General features: G+C 47.4%; 1 protein-coding gene across 3 annotated transcripts in view; it reads right to left on the reverse strand.

Moving 5' to 3' along the window:
* The window catches only part of WAC (WW domain containing adaptor with coiled-coil), a 91,197-nt gene that overhangs the window by 38,605 nt on the left and 34,164 nt on the right, over positions 1-18,428 (reverse strand). For all 3 annotated transcript variants that reach the window (XM_060248262.1, XM_060248261.1, XM_060248260.1), the window contains exons 4-7: positions 8,687-8,793; positions 7,778-7,893; positions 7,581-7,693; positions 6,460-6,777 (exon numbers count right to left, since the gene is read on the reverse strand). In XM_060248262.1, coding sequence (XP_060104245.1) covers positions 6,460-6,777; positions 7,581-7,693; positions 7,778-7,893; positions 8,687-8,793 — 654 coding nt within the window. The remainder of the gene's footprint in view (positions 1-6,459; positions 6,778-7,580; positions 7,694-7,777; positions 7,894-8,686; positions 8,794-18,428) is intronic.

Genomic DNA, 18,428 nt, shown 5'->3' on the forward strand with positions numbered 1-18,428 from the left:
GGCTGCGGTTTTCTTGGTTGTTTGAGGGCGTGGCCTGTGTTGGAAGGAGGGTTTGGACTGTGGTTTACGTCTCCATGGTTCCTGTTGTCTTGGAGACCTGGTTCCTTTGTAGTGGCTGGGTCTCCAACTCCTCTGTCGATTGAATTGACCTTGGTGTTGCGAGACTCTCAGTCGTTTTGCCCTCTTCCTTCCATCATCTACTGATGTGAGGATGTCATCTGTGGTCGTGTTGAATAACCCAAGACCGTCAAAGGGTAGATCCTCAACCTTGTATTTGATGTCGGGTTGGAGGGATGAGGATCTAAGCCATGCGTGCCTGCGTAGGGCTATGGCTGAGGCCAGGATTTTGGAGGAGCACTGTGCAGCGTGACGAGCTGTATTGATCTGCTGCTTGCTCACTCTGGCCAACTCCTGTAGAGCAGTGGTCGCTGACTTCTGGGATGTCTCAGGCAGCGAGGGGATCAATGCGTTGAGGGAGGTAGTCAGGTTATAGGCGTATGCTGAGAAGCACGCCATGTAATTGTGTATCTTAGTCGTGGCCGTGGTGAGGGAGTATATCTTCCTCCCGATAGTGTCGAGCTTCTTGCCCTCTCGTTCTGGGGGCACTGGGTGTCTCGTTTGCTTCGACTTCGAGGAGGAGTGGACGATGATCAAGTTCGGAGCCGGGTGGGTAAATAGAAACTTGGAGTCTGGTGCGTGTATTTTGTACAGGGCTTCAACCCTTTTGGATGTTGGTGGTACCGATGCCGGCTTGTCCCATGCTTCTTTAAGCGTTTCGAGGAGGACAGGGAGCATGGGGAGAGAGGAACTCGATGGAAGGTCCGCATGCACTAGGTCGAATACAACGTCCGAGACTCTGGGTGCGTCTGTGTTAAGTTTGAGGTTCAGAGAGTTTGCCATATTCGAAACGAGGTCGAGGTAGGACTTTGGACCCTCTGATAGGTCTGCTGGTTTGGCTATATCGGAGTCTGGAGATTGTAGGTCCGAACCCGAAGAGTGGTCGGAGTCGGAGAGTTCCGCCTCGGAGTCGTCATCGGTTCCTTGGTGCGGTTCAGGCTGAGGTTGGAGTGCTGGTTGTTTGATGGGAGCAACGTGCCCGGGTTGGAACGGTGAAGGAGGTTCCGGTTCGGATGGTGGGGCGCACGGAGTCGTCACGGAGCCGGAGAGGTCTCTCTAGATCAGGGTGGTGCCTGCGCGGAGAGATGTCACGGTATCGACTCTGGTCAGGTCTGTCGCTGCGATCTCGGTATCGAGGAGATTCGTGGTAGCTGCGATAGTGGCGGTCCCTCAGGTCCACGTAGTAGGCGCCGGAGGAGGGCGATCGTCGGTACCTTCTTCGGTCCCGTGGGGACGGAGACCTGGACCTCGATGGGGAGTAGTAGTAGTATCTCCCCCTGCGGCGGCTGTGGGACCGTCGGTGACTGCGGGACCTTGGTCTGGTTGGGAGAACTCTCGGTGTCGAGGGTTCTCTGGCCAGAGAGTGGGCATCCAGCGGTTGCGAAAGATCCACGAATTGATGAGGGTCGAGAGGGCGGCTCTTAGCGGAGATAGGAGAGTGGGTCTCCAGTATCTGGTCCGGTGGAGAGTTCGGGATCGACGGAGACCTGGATGAGATGCGCACGATTTCTAGTGGTGTAATCGGCGGTGTTGTGGTCGACTTCGATGCCGGGGTTTTCGGGATCGAGCCGGAGCCGCTTGCGGTCGGGTTCGATGCCTTCGGTTTGGTTGTGGTCGAGCCCGTGGTCGGGTTCGAACTCGAGTGTCCGGTCTTAGGCTTCTTTGAGCTGGCAGTGCCCGTCGGGTCCGCGTGGGCGGAATCTGATCGGTGGCGCTTCTTTGAGTCATCCGACTTCTTGGTGTGCTTGCCGGACTTAGGCTTGCAGGGACCTTGAGCCACGGAAGCTGCCGACTGCGTCTCTCCCGCGAGAAGTGGGGAAGATGGCGCGAGTTGTTGTTGTCCGCCATGCGGCATGGTCGGTCGGAGGGAGGTTTCCATAAGATGGCTCCTGAGCCTCGCGGCGCGGTTTTTGCGGGCCTGTTTTCCAAATTGGCTGCAGTGCACGCAGGAGTCTGTACGATGGGCCTCCCCGAGACAAAATAGGCAGAGAGAGTGGCCGTCGGACGAAGGGATTTTAGAGGAGCAGCGGGTGCAACGTTTGAAAGTTATTTTGTCCCTTCCTTCCATCCGCCCGGGGGGGGGGAAGGAGAAAGTCCGGAAAAATAGTAAAGAGAGGGTTTTTTTTGTTTGTTTTGTTTTTTATACGATACCAGGAGAAGTGAAGAAAACGAAGGATTGAAGTGAAGAGACGGTGGATTGTGAAGATTGCAGTGAAGAAGTTGGAGATCAACGAGGGAGGTGCGATTCGGTCGGCGGTAAGGAAGAAACTGAGTGGCTAAGCACCTCCCCCTCGTCCAGGCATGCGCAGTAGCTGCCTCCTCCCCAGGACGAGTGGGAGGCGCGCCAGATCTACGATCAAGATTGCTTTGAATTCTCCGAGGTCAGGGCCTATCCTGCGGAATACCCATATGTGTGAATGCACAGAGACCACGAAGAAGATCTATTATTTCAGGTTATAGACTCTGTACACATATGGACTCCTAGAGAAAGACTTGTCTGTTTTGGAATTCCTCATTGTTTTAACTTACCTGTGCTCAGGGCCGGCGCACCCACTAGGCAACCTTAGGCGACAGCCTAGGGCACACTGACCCTTGGGGGTGTCAGACCCCAGAGTCAAGAAATACGCAGTTGGTTTAATCCAAGCATCTTAATGCAATACATGATGTTGCTGAAACTGAGGTGCATGCCAGGGACTCCACCTATATACCCTTCGGGGGCAGTTACTAATTCAAGCAAAGCACAGCAAGCTTTGGCGGGTACATCTGGCAGGTATTCTATGTCCCCCTTCCCCCCTCTACTACAGTCCAGGTACAAAGCTATTAATTCCTCTGATCTCCTCCAGCCCGACCTTGGTTGCCATGTTAAGCCCATGAGATAGCATTGGGGATCTGCCTTCTGCTAAAGCAAAAGTGGCAAAAGCAAAGCAGCAGTTACATAGTTCAGATAAAGAGGTAGACTGTCTCATCTACCAGTTACAGACATTCCCCATCGTTTCCAAAACAATGATCAGTTGTTACATGACAAGAGGATACAGTTAGACTCTTGACAGGGGGCTCCTAATTGGGTGCACCCATGTGATTTGGCATGGCTGGCAGAGGCATGTTCCCCAGCACCATTACCTTACTGTCGGGCTACATGCGGCCAAGCTGCTGCAGTGCAGCCCCTCGGCAGCAGGTAGGCAGCTGTCCAGTACCCCCTCCCACAGCCCCGCTTGGCTCTCCTTCTCTCATCTTGGTACCACGGAGGATTCCTTTGTTAGGGGCAGCAGCCACCGAGGAAAACCACAGAGGAGCTGCCAAGGGTGGGGAGCTAACTGGGAAGTGCAGGCATGGGGGCCTCTCCCTCTCTGCTGAACTGACTCACATGGGACACCGTGGAGTAGGCATAGCAACGAGCCCCGAGGAAGGGGTGGCAGCAGCCAGCAAAGTTTGTACTGCCTGAGCCAGCAGCAGGAGCTCTTGAGGGAAGGTAATCCACCACTGCTGCATCACCCCCACTGCCACTGCACTCACCCTCTCCGTCACCTGCCTCTCCACCACCCTCCTCCACCTTGCTGTCCTGCCTGGCTAGGAGGGCTGCAGGCAGGCAGCAGTGGGGAAGGAGCTGAGCGAGGTCTGTGGGGCAGGCAGGAAGCAGCAGGGCTGTGGCCTGGCTTTGCCCATGGATGAAGGGAGAGGAAGGGAGTGGGCGGCAGGGAAGTTGGGGGGCCTAGTCTAGGGAGCCAGAAACCCTGGTGCTTGCCCTACCTTTGTTGGCTGTTTAGACTCTGTAAAATATAACAATACAGTGCCTTGATGATTCATTAATATATAAGTAATTCAAGAATTTATATGTCCCCAGTATTTGTGGTTGCTCATTTAAAAGCACAGCAAAAAAAAAATCCCCTTGAGAGTGCACAAACACAACTGCTTTGCAACAGTATCATCAGCTAACCAGCCATCTTCATACTGCCTTCCCTGACAGATGGACATCAGCCATTTTCCTTTCAGACACACATTGCAAGGTCAATGCTTACTTTACTAGCCACAAATACGCACATAGCTTGTATAAAATTATAAGAACCCCGACATTTTGTAACCTTAGGTGACTGTTCATTGTGCAATGAGAGGTCAATGCACCACCACTGTAATATATCTGAATTTTAAAGAATTCAGTGAATCAAAGTGAAAAGTTTTCAATAGCAGCTAAGGTTACTCAGTGCAAACTATTTAAAAAGCTAAACTGTTTTTATTTGGATTTTCCACAAAATACGGCAACATTACACTTGTCACCACTGCACATTCTCTGGACCAAATTTCAGGCTGGTGGGAGAATTGTCTAGATCAAGGTTTCCCAAACTTTTTTTTCCTATGGCCCAGTTATTTTTACACATCTCCTTCATGGCCCACTAAAATCCGGGGGTGGAGCCAGGAGACTTTGGGGGTGCAGCCAGGAGACAGGAATTGTGTCACAGAGATGGGGGAAAGAAGGAAGGAAAACGGAGCTCAGGCTTTGCAGCCAGTGTCAGTCTTCAAGGCTAACTTTTCTCTGCACAACACAGAGACAAGGGGAAGGAAGGAAAATGAAGCTCAGGCTATGCAGCCTGTGTCAGTCTTCAAGGCTAGTTTTTCTCTGCACAACAGAGAGACGGGAAGGAAGGAAGCAGAGCAGAGCTCATGCTTTGCTAGGGACGAGGCTAGCTTTGGCTTTTCTTATGACCTGGTGTTGAGGCTTCTATGGCCCGGTGCTGGGTCGCAACCCTGAGAATGGGAAACACTGGTCTGTGCACAATTATACTATAAACACTGTGCACAATTATACTATAAACACTGTGCACAATTATACTATAAAACTAAAACAATAAAATCCTGATAAAACAGAGGTAGCAGCAAATCCCGAATCAGTGGAGGGACAAACACAAAACTCTTGGCACCTTCTTTATGTTCTATATCCATTTTATTCCTAGACTGCTCAATAAATGAACTAAACATGGTTCTATAATTAAAATGTCTGAACCTTATATTCCTGCTTAGCTTCTGATGAGATGTGGTGAGATCAGGCTAGCCCGAGCCATTTAGGTCAGGGTGGTCAGAGGGAACAGCTTGAAAATACAGACACTCAAGTAAACGAAGTAATTTTTAATATATGTGCTTAGTAATATTGAAACAGCTATATCACACAGAAGCTGAGAGAACATAACCCCGTCTTTGTCTATTAGACTTGAATACAATTCCCTTGCAATAATTAATATATCCTTCAGAAGGATAGCAAGTTTATTTCTCTAACCAGAATGAACATTTGAAAGATCAATAACCTGTAATACTGAAACTACATTTCAAACTTTGCTGGACCATGAATTAGCCATTATAATTTTATTCTGAAGTGCTGTTTTTAAAAAGCAATTCACATTCAGAATGTTTTTAACAGTGGTTTTTCTTCTACCTCCTTCATATCTTAGCACAAAAAAATTGTCATCCCAGCTATGCTGACATAAACAGTGATTTCACTTCACTGAAGAACACTGACCAAATGGCTATTGTCCTACAACCTCACAACATCAAAAGGTATGGGGGCTGCAGTGCAGAAATTCTGCTCGTGCAAACCTTACAGATCACTGGTGCAACCCTATGTATAAAATTATGCATTTTGTTTAGATATGTTTACACATTACATTAAGATAACCCCAAGTTGCAGCAGGGGAGATAAGGAGATGAATCTCTATACAAATTTATATGCCTTCATAATTTCCTCTTAGATACGTATTTTTCTAAAACAAGAAACCACAACACTAAAGCTACATAGTCCAACCTCTTAATCATGTTAAGGTTTTTCAGAACACCCACCATGAAATGAAACAACTAATAAATAGAGTAGCTAAACACCGAATGTTATCCCCACAACATTACTCTTGTATTTGCCATAGAGCTAAGCCTTTGTTCTCTTTGAATTTATCTGAATTTTCTGCACACTTAACTGTCCCAGTGATGATTTGCTGCACTTTAATCACACATTAACATACATAAATGTCAAACAACTTAGTCATCTTTCTTATGTTGCCCTGAAAAGGTTTTAGAGTTCTTCCCCAGAACTGAAGTTCCTTTTACTAGCTTCATTTAATGCCCAAGAAACAGAACTTTGTTTGAATACTCATTTTGATAAAGCAAAGCAGAACACTTCATACCTAGTGTGCATCATATGAACTGTACTGCTATATGTTTTGAAACAGAAGAACTAAGTATTAAAAAGTCGTGGTTAATGATACCTTCAGCCTTCTGGATAGTACAGACTACAGCTTAAAATTAGATTTCCCATCAGCAGAAGCAATACAACAAAAGATGAGGTTAACATGAGCACTGTTTTACCTGATAAACTTTTCCTTTCCGTTTTCTGAGAAGGGATGGAAGAAGTGGGTGTAGGCAGTTTAGATAAGGAAGATGCTCCATTTGCATCAAATGATTTCTTTGGCTGGTGGTCAGACTGTAGAGAAAATGGACTAGGAGGTACAGAACTTGGGGTAGCAGATGGGTGAACCACAGTTTTGATGGGATGTTGCACAGGGGCAGAACTACTGTGAGTCTCTGTTCTTGGCAGTCTGTAGTCTCTGTCATTATGTCTACTTGTCTGAGACAAAATATTCTGTGGGAGCATGTTCGCGGCATCACTGGAATGCTTCTCCTCCACTTTTGTGTGTCATTCACAATGTTGCAATGAAAAAAAAGAGAAGCCCAAGTTAGAGTTGCAACTACTAACATGCAAATATTACTGACTTTTATTCTAAAAAATGTACAATTTTTTTCTAACAAATCTTATCAATATTATCTTAATATTAATGCAGGAAAGTTACATACAGACAGATAAGTTTTTCTTAAAAGTTTGCAGAATTCCTTAATATTGGTAACGCTGCAATTATCCATTATGTTCATGAAAATACAATAAGCAATATTCTCTAATTCCTGAATTTGCACCTCTTAAGATGAATATAACTTAACCAAAAACACAGAGAATTGGATCCTACCAGTACTGCAAGAACAATTCATTTCCCACAGTAGAAACCTGCTAGGATACAATCCATAAGTAAAGCTTAGTTCTCAAGAAGACTGAACATGCCTCAGGACTCAGCTTCGCATCAAGATGAGACAGTGGGAAGTAACAGAAATTGTAACCTGTTCCTTGCTAGAAAGAGTCACTCAAGTTACATAACCAGCATATCAAATTGCTGAATAAAGTAAGGTTTTAAAAAATAGTTCATTATTCCTGCTATTTAGCAAAAATCCAATGTATAGACATTATTGTTCATTAAATTATTGTTCATGAAATAAATTATTGTTCATTAAATAAACCATAAGAATTATAACAGTGCCTACACGCAAATCAGACAGCTCTGCACAGCATCTGGAAGCAGGCATACATAAAGTGCAGCATGCTTTGAAAATGGAGGTACTGAAAATGCACTGGCACAAAAATATTTTATTAACACACGTACTTCCACTAGCAAACCCACTAGCAGTGGTCGCCTGCATCACCTCTCTTCTGTAATCCCTGTCTTTTGGAAAACTGTTGACAGACATTTTGCTTGCTTCTTTTTGCCTCTGTTCTCTGGAAACAAAAAATAAACAATTATAAATTGTATTATGTACACAATTCAGCATTACACATCTAATATATTATGTAGGCATTTACCTTTCAAGCCATTCTTTTGGTTTTTCCCACTGTGAAACTTCTGTCCGGCAGTTATAGTAGTATTTTTTACCAGAAGAACTAATGTGTTCAGACCAATCATCTGCAGAATCATAGGGCTTGAAAGAGGGATAAAAAAAAATGGTATCAATGACACACTGTAACAATTTCATCTGTTCAAATATACATTTCTATTAAAGCAGCATATATATTCTGACAAATTCAGCGAATTCACTTTCCCACTAAGCATTTTAGAGGCATTCCTTACTTGCAATGCAGGTATTTGGCCACTTACACCCAAAATATTAGCTGTGGAGTCAGCATCAGTTTTACAGGATTGTGCATTCCATGCTCCAAAAAGACATAGGACTCCCCCCCCCCCCCGCCATCAAACGAAAATTCCATTTCAGAACCTGGACAAAGCAAGAATTTTGAAAAGATATTTTGGATTATCCCAGACAAATCAAAGAAACCAGATATTAAAACCCGGGGGGGGGGGGGGTGTTAAAGAAAGCTCAATCTGATGACTTGATATAAAACCCCAGGAAAATATTACACCTCAGTGGCCCTAAATGCTCATCTGTGTGTTCCTCATGGCTCTTGCTCATGTTTCGTTCCCCCAAACTTCAAATCAATAAACAGACTATTCCCTCCAAAAAACTCAAAGTCTTACCAAAACCCCAATGCCAAGGTCAAAACTGTATGCTTGGATGAGTAATTTTATCTTATAAATGCATATTCTTTGCAACATTTGTTTTGAGCTCAAACGGTGAGCGTAATCGGAAAAGAATTTCCCACGAATTCTGAATGAATAGTTTGCCCTACCAGTTTCTAGTTTTTGGAAAAGAAAACATTTTCTCTGATAAAATATTAACACACAATTTGAATAGAGAGTTCATTATCAATACATACTGCATCAGAAGTTTTGCTTGGATTATTGCTAGGATTAGAAGAATGTGAATTTGAGCTATGAAGAGCACTGTGGTTATGAGAATTTTCTTGTGGAGAATAACTGGTCCCTAGAAAACACAATTAAAGGTCTGTATTAATTTTTTCATTAACAAATTATAGAGTTAACTCTGAAGCAATGAATGCAGCAATATATAGCTACAATTCTGCTTTGTGTCCTTTCTGTAACTGTTCTTCCCTCTTCAGTGAAAACATGCAGCCACTAAACTTTCAGGACAAGTAGAATTAGTATATAGATTTGATTTATGTGTAGAAAGAAGGCAATCTAAGCATAGCACTCAAGACAACAGGTTTCACAGAAACATGCATGCAATTTATTCAATATACTTTAAAATAACTCTATTCAGATTAAGTCACAAGTGTTTTATGCAAACTGATGCTGTTCATTTACAAAAATTCCTGAGGCAGGTACTTCCACATAACTCAGAGCACACATGACATTTCAGCACTCAGAAGTTATCTTATTAATACAAAAATCTGAATAGTGGACATACATCTCTGTTAAGATCACTGACCAGTTTGAGTACTTCCCCCTTGCCTTACAAAGCAGAAGTTTTACGTTTAGATTTGAAGGTCCGAGGAGGGAAAACACAGGACAGTTAAGAGGAGAAATAGGTAAGTTTGATTTTTTTTTAAAAAAACCCTCCCCATCAAGACCGTAGCTTAAACATTCAAAATTTGGGGGGAAAATACAGACATTTTAATCTACTTTTGGAAATAATGAATACTTTTAAAACTACTTGCTACAGCCTGTTCACAATGTTAAAAAACCGTTTATCTCCAGAAGTCAGATTAATCTCTTTGCATGCCCTGAAAAGTGCACTAAATAAGCAAAGGCCTTAAAATATCATATACAGAAGTACTCTGAAACAAAACCTACAGGTATTTGGTCATATTGTTCCTGCAACATAGCACCAAGATTCATACAGTACAGTTCCTCTTGGTATTTGCCCACATCAAGTGAAATAACTAACAACTGTTGAAAAGAAGATGATATTGGATTTATATCCCGCCCTTCACTCCAAATCTCAGAGTGGTTTACAATCTCCTTTACCTTCCTTCCCCACAATAGACACCCTGTGAGGTAGGTGGGGCTAACAGAGTTTTCACAGAAACTGCCCTTTCAAGGACAGCTCTGAAAGAGCTATGGCTGACCCAAGGCCTTTCCAGCAGCTGCAAGTAGAGGAATGGGGAATCAAACTCAGATAAGGTCCACACACCAAACTGTAAAGGGCTGAAATGCTTTTCTGTGGACTCCCTTGTTTTACATAAAGCAAAAAATAATCTTTCCACAGCATCCAATTCTGAGCCTCTAAATAGAGAAATCAACTTGAGCCATGCTTTATATTATAACAAGGGTATTTATTTACTGAGGATTGGGCAAGCTTAATTAGCTGGTCACATCCATCTGCAGTTGCTTACACAGACATTTGCTGTTTTAAGATGATGCAATTGCAAAATGGAACTATAACTCCCCTCCAAATGTAGAAAATCTGGTGGGGGAAGATCTTGCTGGCAGCAAGCTAGCAGAAGCTGAGAGATCCATATGGGCCATCTTGCTTCATATACTTGCAAGGAAAGCCTGAGCAGAGCCAGAAATATGTGCTCTTGGGGGTGCCAATGTTCCCTCTAAGCTCTGGAGTACTGTGAGCAAAAATTCTACTCTGTGAGCCAAAAATGCTACTAGCATTAAAGTTGTGAGCAAGTCTACATTTTACTATCATGTGAATTAGTTTAAAGAGATTACCATAAACTTGTACAAATCTCAGAATGAATTATTGTAAACTATTACGGTACTTTTACACTCTATTACTATATCCTGTGGTCCAGGAAGCCAATCCCTCAAATTTCTAGGTGGCCTTCTCAAATTTCTAAGTAGCCTTCTCAGCTCCGATCTGTAATATGGGTGAAATAATACTGGTGGTCTTTGCAGAGCTACTTTGTAAAGATGATGACTGCAACAATATGACAGATTTGAAAAACTGAAAGTCCTATGTAAATGCTAAATATTGTTATTAGAGAAATCACTCTTGCTTCACTAAGACAGTAAAAGCATGCACTGAAATTTCACCCATTGACTCTGCATAGATCAGGGGTGGCCAAACTTGCTTAACATAAGAGCCACATAGAATAAATATGAGCCACAATAAATGAACAAACGTGTTTATTAATATTTTCTTTGCACAGAAGAGCCTATTTCTCCCTCCTTCCCCACTTCACACAAAGTGGAAATAGTCACCTACCTATGGGGCAGCGCTCAGAGGCTGACTGAGGTTCCAATGCTAAGCATGCTTACTTGAGAGAAAGCCTGCTTTTATAGTTCCTACTTGACCTCCAGGAGCTGCACAATATTTGGGAGAGGACCACATGTGGCTCCCAAACTGCAGTTTGGCCACCCTTGGCATAGTTTATCATGTCTGCACAGCTCCCTGCATTCAGTTGGCAGAGATCTTCCCTCCTTCCTGACCTCTCAGCAACTCTAATTAGGAGCCCTTTACACAGAGACCAATTCAGTCCCCATTAGGATAGTCAAAATGAGAAATCTTGATTGAACACTAAGACTCTAACAGTGTTCTAATTCCTAGCCAGGATCTTTTTAGATTAGACCACATTGACTTTAATTCTTTGATCCTTGGTTGATGCACCCAATTTAAAATCAAGGCAAGAGGTAAAAAAGAGACAGAAAATCTGGTGGGGGCAGATCTCATTTAAAAAGATCTCATTAAGGTTACATCTAAAGAGCAGCTGAACTACTTAAAAATAAATTTTAGTAAAGACAGGTTGCTTACCTGTAACTGTAGATCTTCGAGTGGTCATCTGTGCATTCACACTCATGGGATAGTGCGCTTGCGCCGATCCCCGAATCGGTATCTGAAAAAGCCCGGGATTTTTCCGCGCTCGGCGCCAATGAGCATGCGCAAGCGACCCACTGCGCATGCCCACCAGCGCCCGCGCGGCAATCCCGCCAGTTCCTCCCTGACCGCTGAAAGCCCCTTACTGAAGAGAGACCGTCAGCAGCGGGGAAGGAGGGCGGGTAGTGTGAATGCACAGATGACCACTCGAAGATCTACAGTTACAGTAAGCAACCTGTCTATCTTCTTCGTGGTCTCTGTGCCTCACACTCATGGGAGATTAGCAAGCAAAGCATACCTGGAGGCGGGAAGACGGTCAGCCTGAAGAAACAGCTTGCAACACCGCAGCTCCCAACCGAGTCCTCTGCTGAGCATGCACGTCCAGCGCGTAATGCTTCATGAAGGCATGCGGAGAAGACCAGGTAGCCGCCTTGCAGACATCGGAAAGGGACACACCCTTCAGGAATGCCACCGACGTGGCCATCGCCCTTGTGGAGTGTCCACGAACAGGTCCAGGCAGAGGCTTCTTAGCCAACAAATAACAAAGTCTGATCGTCTCAGTAAGCCATTTGGACAGTCTCTGAGAAGAAATTTTGGACCCTAACTTTGGGGCAGAGTAGGAAACAAAGAGTTGATTGTCCTTACGAAAACCCCGTGAACGGTTCAGATAAAACAGGAGGGCACGCTTAACATCTAACGCGTGCAGTCTGCGTTCCTCATCCGAGGAAGGGCTAGGGTAAAAGGTGGGCAACCAAACCTCTAAGTTAAGGTGAAACTGGGAAACCACTTTCGGGAGAAAAGTAATGTCTGGGGCCAGAGAGACCCCAGCCTCTCTAAAGGCAAGGTATGGGTAATCACACCGCATCGCTGTGAGCTCCCCTGCACGACGTGCCGAAGTGATGGCAACTAAAAATGCAGTCTTCCAAGACAAAAGCTGCAGGGAACATGTCGCCATAGGCTCAAAGGGGCGACGAGTCAACTTGTCCAGGACCAAAGTCAAGTCCCACAGCTGTGGAGGGGATCTAGACGGGGGATGAAGGCGGAACAATCCCTTCATAAATCTCTTGGACTGCGGGTGAGCAAAGACAGAGTAACCCTCAACTGAATCATGAAAAGCAGAAATAGCTGCTAAATAGACCTTAATGGATGAGAATACCAGCCCCTCATCCACCAAGGACAAAAGAAACTCAAAAACTGTGGGCAGCCCAACAGTGTCAGGTGACATTGGAGAGTCAACCACAAAGTCACTAAACTTTTTCCACTTCCTCTCGTAAGAGGCACGGGTGGAAGGTTTCCTGCTACTCTGGAGCACTTGCTGAACCCTGGTGGAGAAGTCTAGTGGTCGATGAACCACGCTGTCAGCTTCAGGTGCGGCACGTTGTGATGGAGCACGTGCCCTCCCTGGGCCGACAACAGGTCCGGTTCTGCCGGGAACTGGTAAAAGGTCCCCCTCGACTGCTGGAGCAGAATCGAGAACCAGCTCTGACGGGGCCACCACGGGGTCACCAGAATGCAACGTGGCTTCTCCTGCACTAACTTGTGGACCACCCTCGTTAGCAAAGGTAAGGGCGGGAACATGTACAGGAACCAGCCCTCCCACCGAAGTAGAAGTCCGTCTCCCAAGGAAGCCGGATCCGCACCTCCCCTGGCACAGAACAACGGGCACTTCTTGTTCTGCGCTGTGGCGAAAGCATCCAGCTGTGGGTAGCCCCAGAGTTGGAACACCGGCTCTAGGAACCTCCATTGCAGTTCCCATTCGTGTGGGGAGGCTCCACCCCTGCTGAGAGAGTCCGCCTGTATGTTGAGGACCCCCGGCAGATGTGTAGCTTTTACAAAAATGTCCCACTGGAGACACTCCTCCCAGAGATCCATCACCAGCGAGCATAGCCTGCGAGACACTGTCCCCCCCTGTCTGTTTATATAGCACAGGGCAGTGGTATTGTCCGTAAGCAATGCCACAGTCTGTCCCACCAGCAGTGGACGGAACGATCGAAGGGCAAAGTGAACTGCCAGCAGTTCTAGATAGTTTATATGGCACCGGCTCAGTTTCGGTGGCCACTTGCCTCCCACACATAGCTCCTCCAGGTGGGCTCCCCACCCCCACATGGAGGCATCGGTAGCGATGGTTACTGTAGGGATCGGCAGATGAAAAGGGGCCCCTTGACGGATGTTGCTCTCTGTTCCCCACCACTGCAGGGAGCGGAGAGTCCCGGGTGGAATGGTGAACCTCTTTCGAGGTGAGTCTCTGAGGGGCCGAAAGTGGCGCAAGAACCAAATCTGTAGGCCTCTCATGTGCAGTCTTGCGAAACGTAGCACGCTTGTCGTCGCGGCCATCAACCCCAGCATCCGCTGGAGCTGCTGAGCCGTGCCCCACTGCCGCCTTTGAAGTAGCTGTACCAGAGTGATGATGTCCTTCGCTCTCTGCGAAGGGAGGAATGCTCGATGTTGTTGAGTGTCCAACAGAGCCCCTATGAATTGAACTGTCTTTGAAGGAGTGAGATGGGATTTCTCCAGGTTGACTTGCAGCCCCAGGGTGCCAAGAAGACGCAGAGTGGTAGCGATGTGGGTTGTTAGACTCTCCCTCGACTTCGCCACAAGAAGCCAGTCGTCGATGTATGGGAAGACAACGACTCCCTGCAGACGAAGATGGGCAGCCACCACACTCATCAGCTTCGTGAACACCCGAGGAGCAGTAGACAGTCCAAACGGCAGGGCCCTGAATTGGAAGTGACGAGCACCCACTGCAAACCGTAGGAAACGCCTGAACGCGGGATGGATGCTGACATGAAAATAAGCATCCTTGAGGTCCAGGGTCGCCATCCAGTCTCCCTGATTGATGAGGGGCAGGATTGTTTGCAGCGTAGCCATTCTGAACTTCTGGTACAGAATAAATTTGTTCAGACTCCGAAGGTCCATGATAGGCCTTAGGCCCCCGTCCCTTTTGGGAACCAGAAAGTACCGGGAGTAGAAGCCTCCCGTCCTGGCCTCCGGTGGAACTACCTCTATGGCTTGTTTCTGTAGGAGGTTGTTCACCTCCGCCAGCAGAGGTGGGGAAGGGGGAGTGGTGACTACCACGGACTGGTTTGGGGTCTGAAAAAACTCTATTTTGTAGCCCTCTTCTATGATGGACAGAGCCCACCTGTCTGTGGAGATCAACTCCCAGGCAGGCAGGAAAGGGCGTAGGCGGATGGATGAATTCCCAACGGGGACGACGACGCGTGCTTGGAAGAAGTCAAACCCCCTGCTTCTGGGAACGAACCCCCTTCGACTTGCTGGGCGGTTGTGACCCGTAACGGTTCCTGCCGTTACCCGAGTAGGGTGATCGCTCGGACTGGGCAGGGCGAGGACGCCATTGCTCAGGAGAGAACTTCTGATAAGGCTTCTTGGTCCAGGGTTTGGACCATTGCTTGGATTTGGAAGCCTTAGGAGCAGATTGGACACCCAAGTTCTTAGAGGTTTTGACACTCTTGTCGAACTCTTGCAGCGCCGAGTCAGTTGTGGTGCTGAAGAGCCCGTCACCCTCAAACGGCAGATCTTCGATGAAGGTCTTAGTGTCCTGGTGGAGCGTGGTAGACCTGAGCCAGGAGTGCCGTCGGATACAGACTGCAGACGTAATCTGTTTGGCTGAGGCTTCCACCATATGTTTTGCTGCGGCCAGTTGTTGTCTGGCCACAGCGAGACCTTCTTTTTGTAGCCTGGTTGCAGCAGCCCTCTTGTCCTCAGTTAACGAGGAAAGGAAGAGGGAAAGTTGTTCCCACACGGCATACTGATATCTAGCCATGCAGGCGGCATAGTTAGACACCTTTATGCCGAGTGCCCCCGCGGAGTAGACCTTGCGGCCCATTCCATCAATCTTCCTCCCTTCTTTGTCCGGTGGGGAGGAGTGGACCTTCCTTGCCTTCGAAGAGGAGGAGACGACCACCGAGTTCGGGCGCGGATGGGTGAACAAGAATTCAGCCCCAGTCTCTTGGACCCTATACATATGGTCCAGCTGTTTCGATGAGACTGGCGTCGAGGAGGGTCGTGCCCAAGGCTCTTTGACCACCTGGAGGATCACCTTGGTCACTGGCAGGGCAACCGCAGTGGATGTGTTCCTTTGCATTATATCGAACACATTGTCGTCCACTACTGGCTCCGGTTGCGTCACAGGCAGCTTGAGGGTGGCGGCAATCCGCTTCACAAGGTCCCCATAGGACTTCAGATCCTCCGACGGCGAGATCGGGAGATCCTCGGCCGTCTGGGAACCCGGTGAAGGCTCCAATCCCTGGACTTCACTCTCCGACTCCGACGACGAGGAGTCCTTGTGTGTGGAGTGCTCCGAGAGCATCGGGGTCGATTCTCGCGGTGGAAGGATCGGTGGTCTTCGATCCACATCTACCGGAACCAACTGTCGATCCGGGGGAACCGACGCCGACGCAGAGGCCTTCCGAGACCGATGGGATACCCTCGACACCGATGAAAATTGGGATGCTTGCTCCCAATCGTGGTAGTCGTCCGGGTACCAACGACAGGTCTCGTACCGGGAGTAGGGAGGCTGCCACCTGCGTTGCTCCCACGGTGGTATCGGGAAGCGTTGAGGAGGATAGAATGTGTCTCGCCTGACTCGGGGCTTGAATGGTGGGTCGATCACCGGTGCCGACGCATCAACCTCCGAGGTCGATTCGCTTTCGGAGCGACGACGGGAGCCCGAAGACGAAGACCGTTGGGTCAAGTCGATTTCCGGCTCTTGTTCCGACGCCGACAGGCGCTGCTGGTCAGCTGGGCTACGGCGCGGAGGCGTCCGAGGTTTTTTCGGAGGTTTTGTCGACGTCGATGTCGACGCACCGCCCGATGGGGAAGGAGTGCGGGGTCGCTTTCGCTTCTCCTTCGACTTCGCCTTTTTCGGAGGTCGGGTCCCCGAGTCCTCCTGGCGCTTTTTAGCGGGCGTATCCACCGCGCCCTCAAGGGAACGTTTCGTGGAGCCACGCTCTTCCGGCGAATCCAAAGTCCGTATCGGAGCCGCATCGGCCGATGCGAGCTCCAGGGCCGGGGTTTCGGACGACTTCGGTGCCGATACCTCCATCGGTCGATGGGGTGTAAGCGCCGATTCGATCAGTGCCGCAGATAATCGAGCCGCCCGGTTCTTCCTCGTCTGCTTCGAAAAGCGGAGACAATGCGGACACGCGTCTACTCGGTGGGCCTCTCCCAGGCACAGTAGACACAGGGAATGACCGTCTGGAGGGGCGATCTTCTTCCCACACGCACGGCAGCGTTTGAAAAACCCCCAGCGACTTTCCATAGAAAGTAGCCGCAAAAAAACTCCCCAGAACAATCTGAGAGAGAAAAAGAGGAGTGGGGGAAAAGCGCGGGCGAAGCGCCCCAAAGGGCCGTCAGGCGGACGAACACAAAACGCTTTTTTTTTTTTTTCTAACTAACTAACAACTATGAACTACAACTAACTACTAAACAACAACGGTAAACGGGCTAGAACGAGAAGAAAAGGCGAAGCCAAAAAACTTCTCACCGACCGGGGAAACGGAAAGGTAAACCTCTCAGCGCAGCGGTCAGAAAGGAACTGGCGGGATTGCCGCGCGGGCGCTGGTGGGCATGCGCAGTGGGTCGCTTGCGCATGCTCATTGGCGCCGAGCGCGGAAAAATCCCGGGCTTTTTCAGATACCGATTCGGGGATCGGCGCAAGCGCACTATCCCATGAGTGTGAGGCACAGAGACCACGAAGAAGATCTTTCATTAACTATCTTTTAAAACGACCACAAGAATAACATTAAGTTGTGAAATGCCTTCAGAGAAGATCAATCACTGGGCATTATCACTTACTCTATCTGGAAAAGACAAAAAACAGCCTAATTCAGATATAGTTCAGTGTTCAAATCCTGCACCTCATCCAATATCCCATACAGTCCAATCATAGGGTTGCCAACTTTGGGGTGGGAAATTTGGGAATAGAGACTTTGCACGATAGAAGGCGATAGATAATAAAATACAAAGGTAAGGCGTTTCTGCATAATAGTGTTGAGGGTTATTTACTACTTCTAAGCACAGGTACCAAATAAAAACTTTATTATAATTATAGATACCTATTTTTAATATTTTGCACATTTTCCTAAATGGCAAAAAACCCCTTAAGTTAGGCCTGACAAATCCCAGGCATCAGGCTGCCATATTGACAGGGAATTTCAGTGTGGTGCCCAGGCTATGAGCCCACTCCCATTCTACGGCCTGATGGAAACCGGTGCCTCCTAAAGAGAGACCTTGTCCATCAGACATCCAAGATTCCAGCTGGGAGTGGCAGAGATGCTGCAGTTGCTATGGCAACTGCTGTATTTGGGCTTCAGCTGGGAGAGGTAGTGAGAGGGATCCAGCCAGTTTTCCTTGCTCAATTTCATTTCTTGTAACAATCTCAGTTCCATGTGGCTTCTGTCCATGCAGGTCCCATGATCCCCAGAACAGCTCTGGAGTAGTCAAAGTGGACCCCTCCCTCCTCTTTATAGTACCCTGGGCTCAAGATAGGAAGGGATGAAAGATTATTGATGACAGCTAGTAAAAGTGAGGCATCTATGGATGCTCTACAGTGGACACTAACACAGTTATTACACGTTGGTTTGGAGAATCAGCACTTAAGACACTGAACTACATATCTCAAGATAAGGCTGGAGACTACTGAAGCTGTTCTGGCTTCTTTCCCCCTTCACTTTTTAGCACAGGCTACTGACTTACCTTCCATGAATTTCTCTAATCCCTTTTTAGAGCCAACTACTTTGGTGACCATAACTATACCCCGTGAAAGTGAATTCCAAATGTAAATTATTTTTTTGAGTAAAGTGTCTTTAGTCTGC

Source organism: Heteronotia binoei, chromosome 10 (assembly GCF_032191835.1).
Source record: "Heteronotia binoei isolate CCM8104 ecotype False Entrance Well chromosome 10, APGP_CSIRO_Hbin_v1, whole genome shotgun sequence".
NCBI classification, from domain to species: domain Eukaryota; kingdom Metazoa; phylum Chordata; class Lepidosauria; order Squamata; family Gekkonidae; genus Heteronotia; species Heteronotia binoei.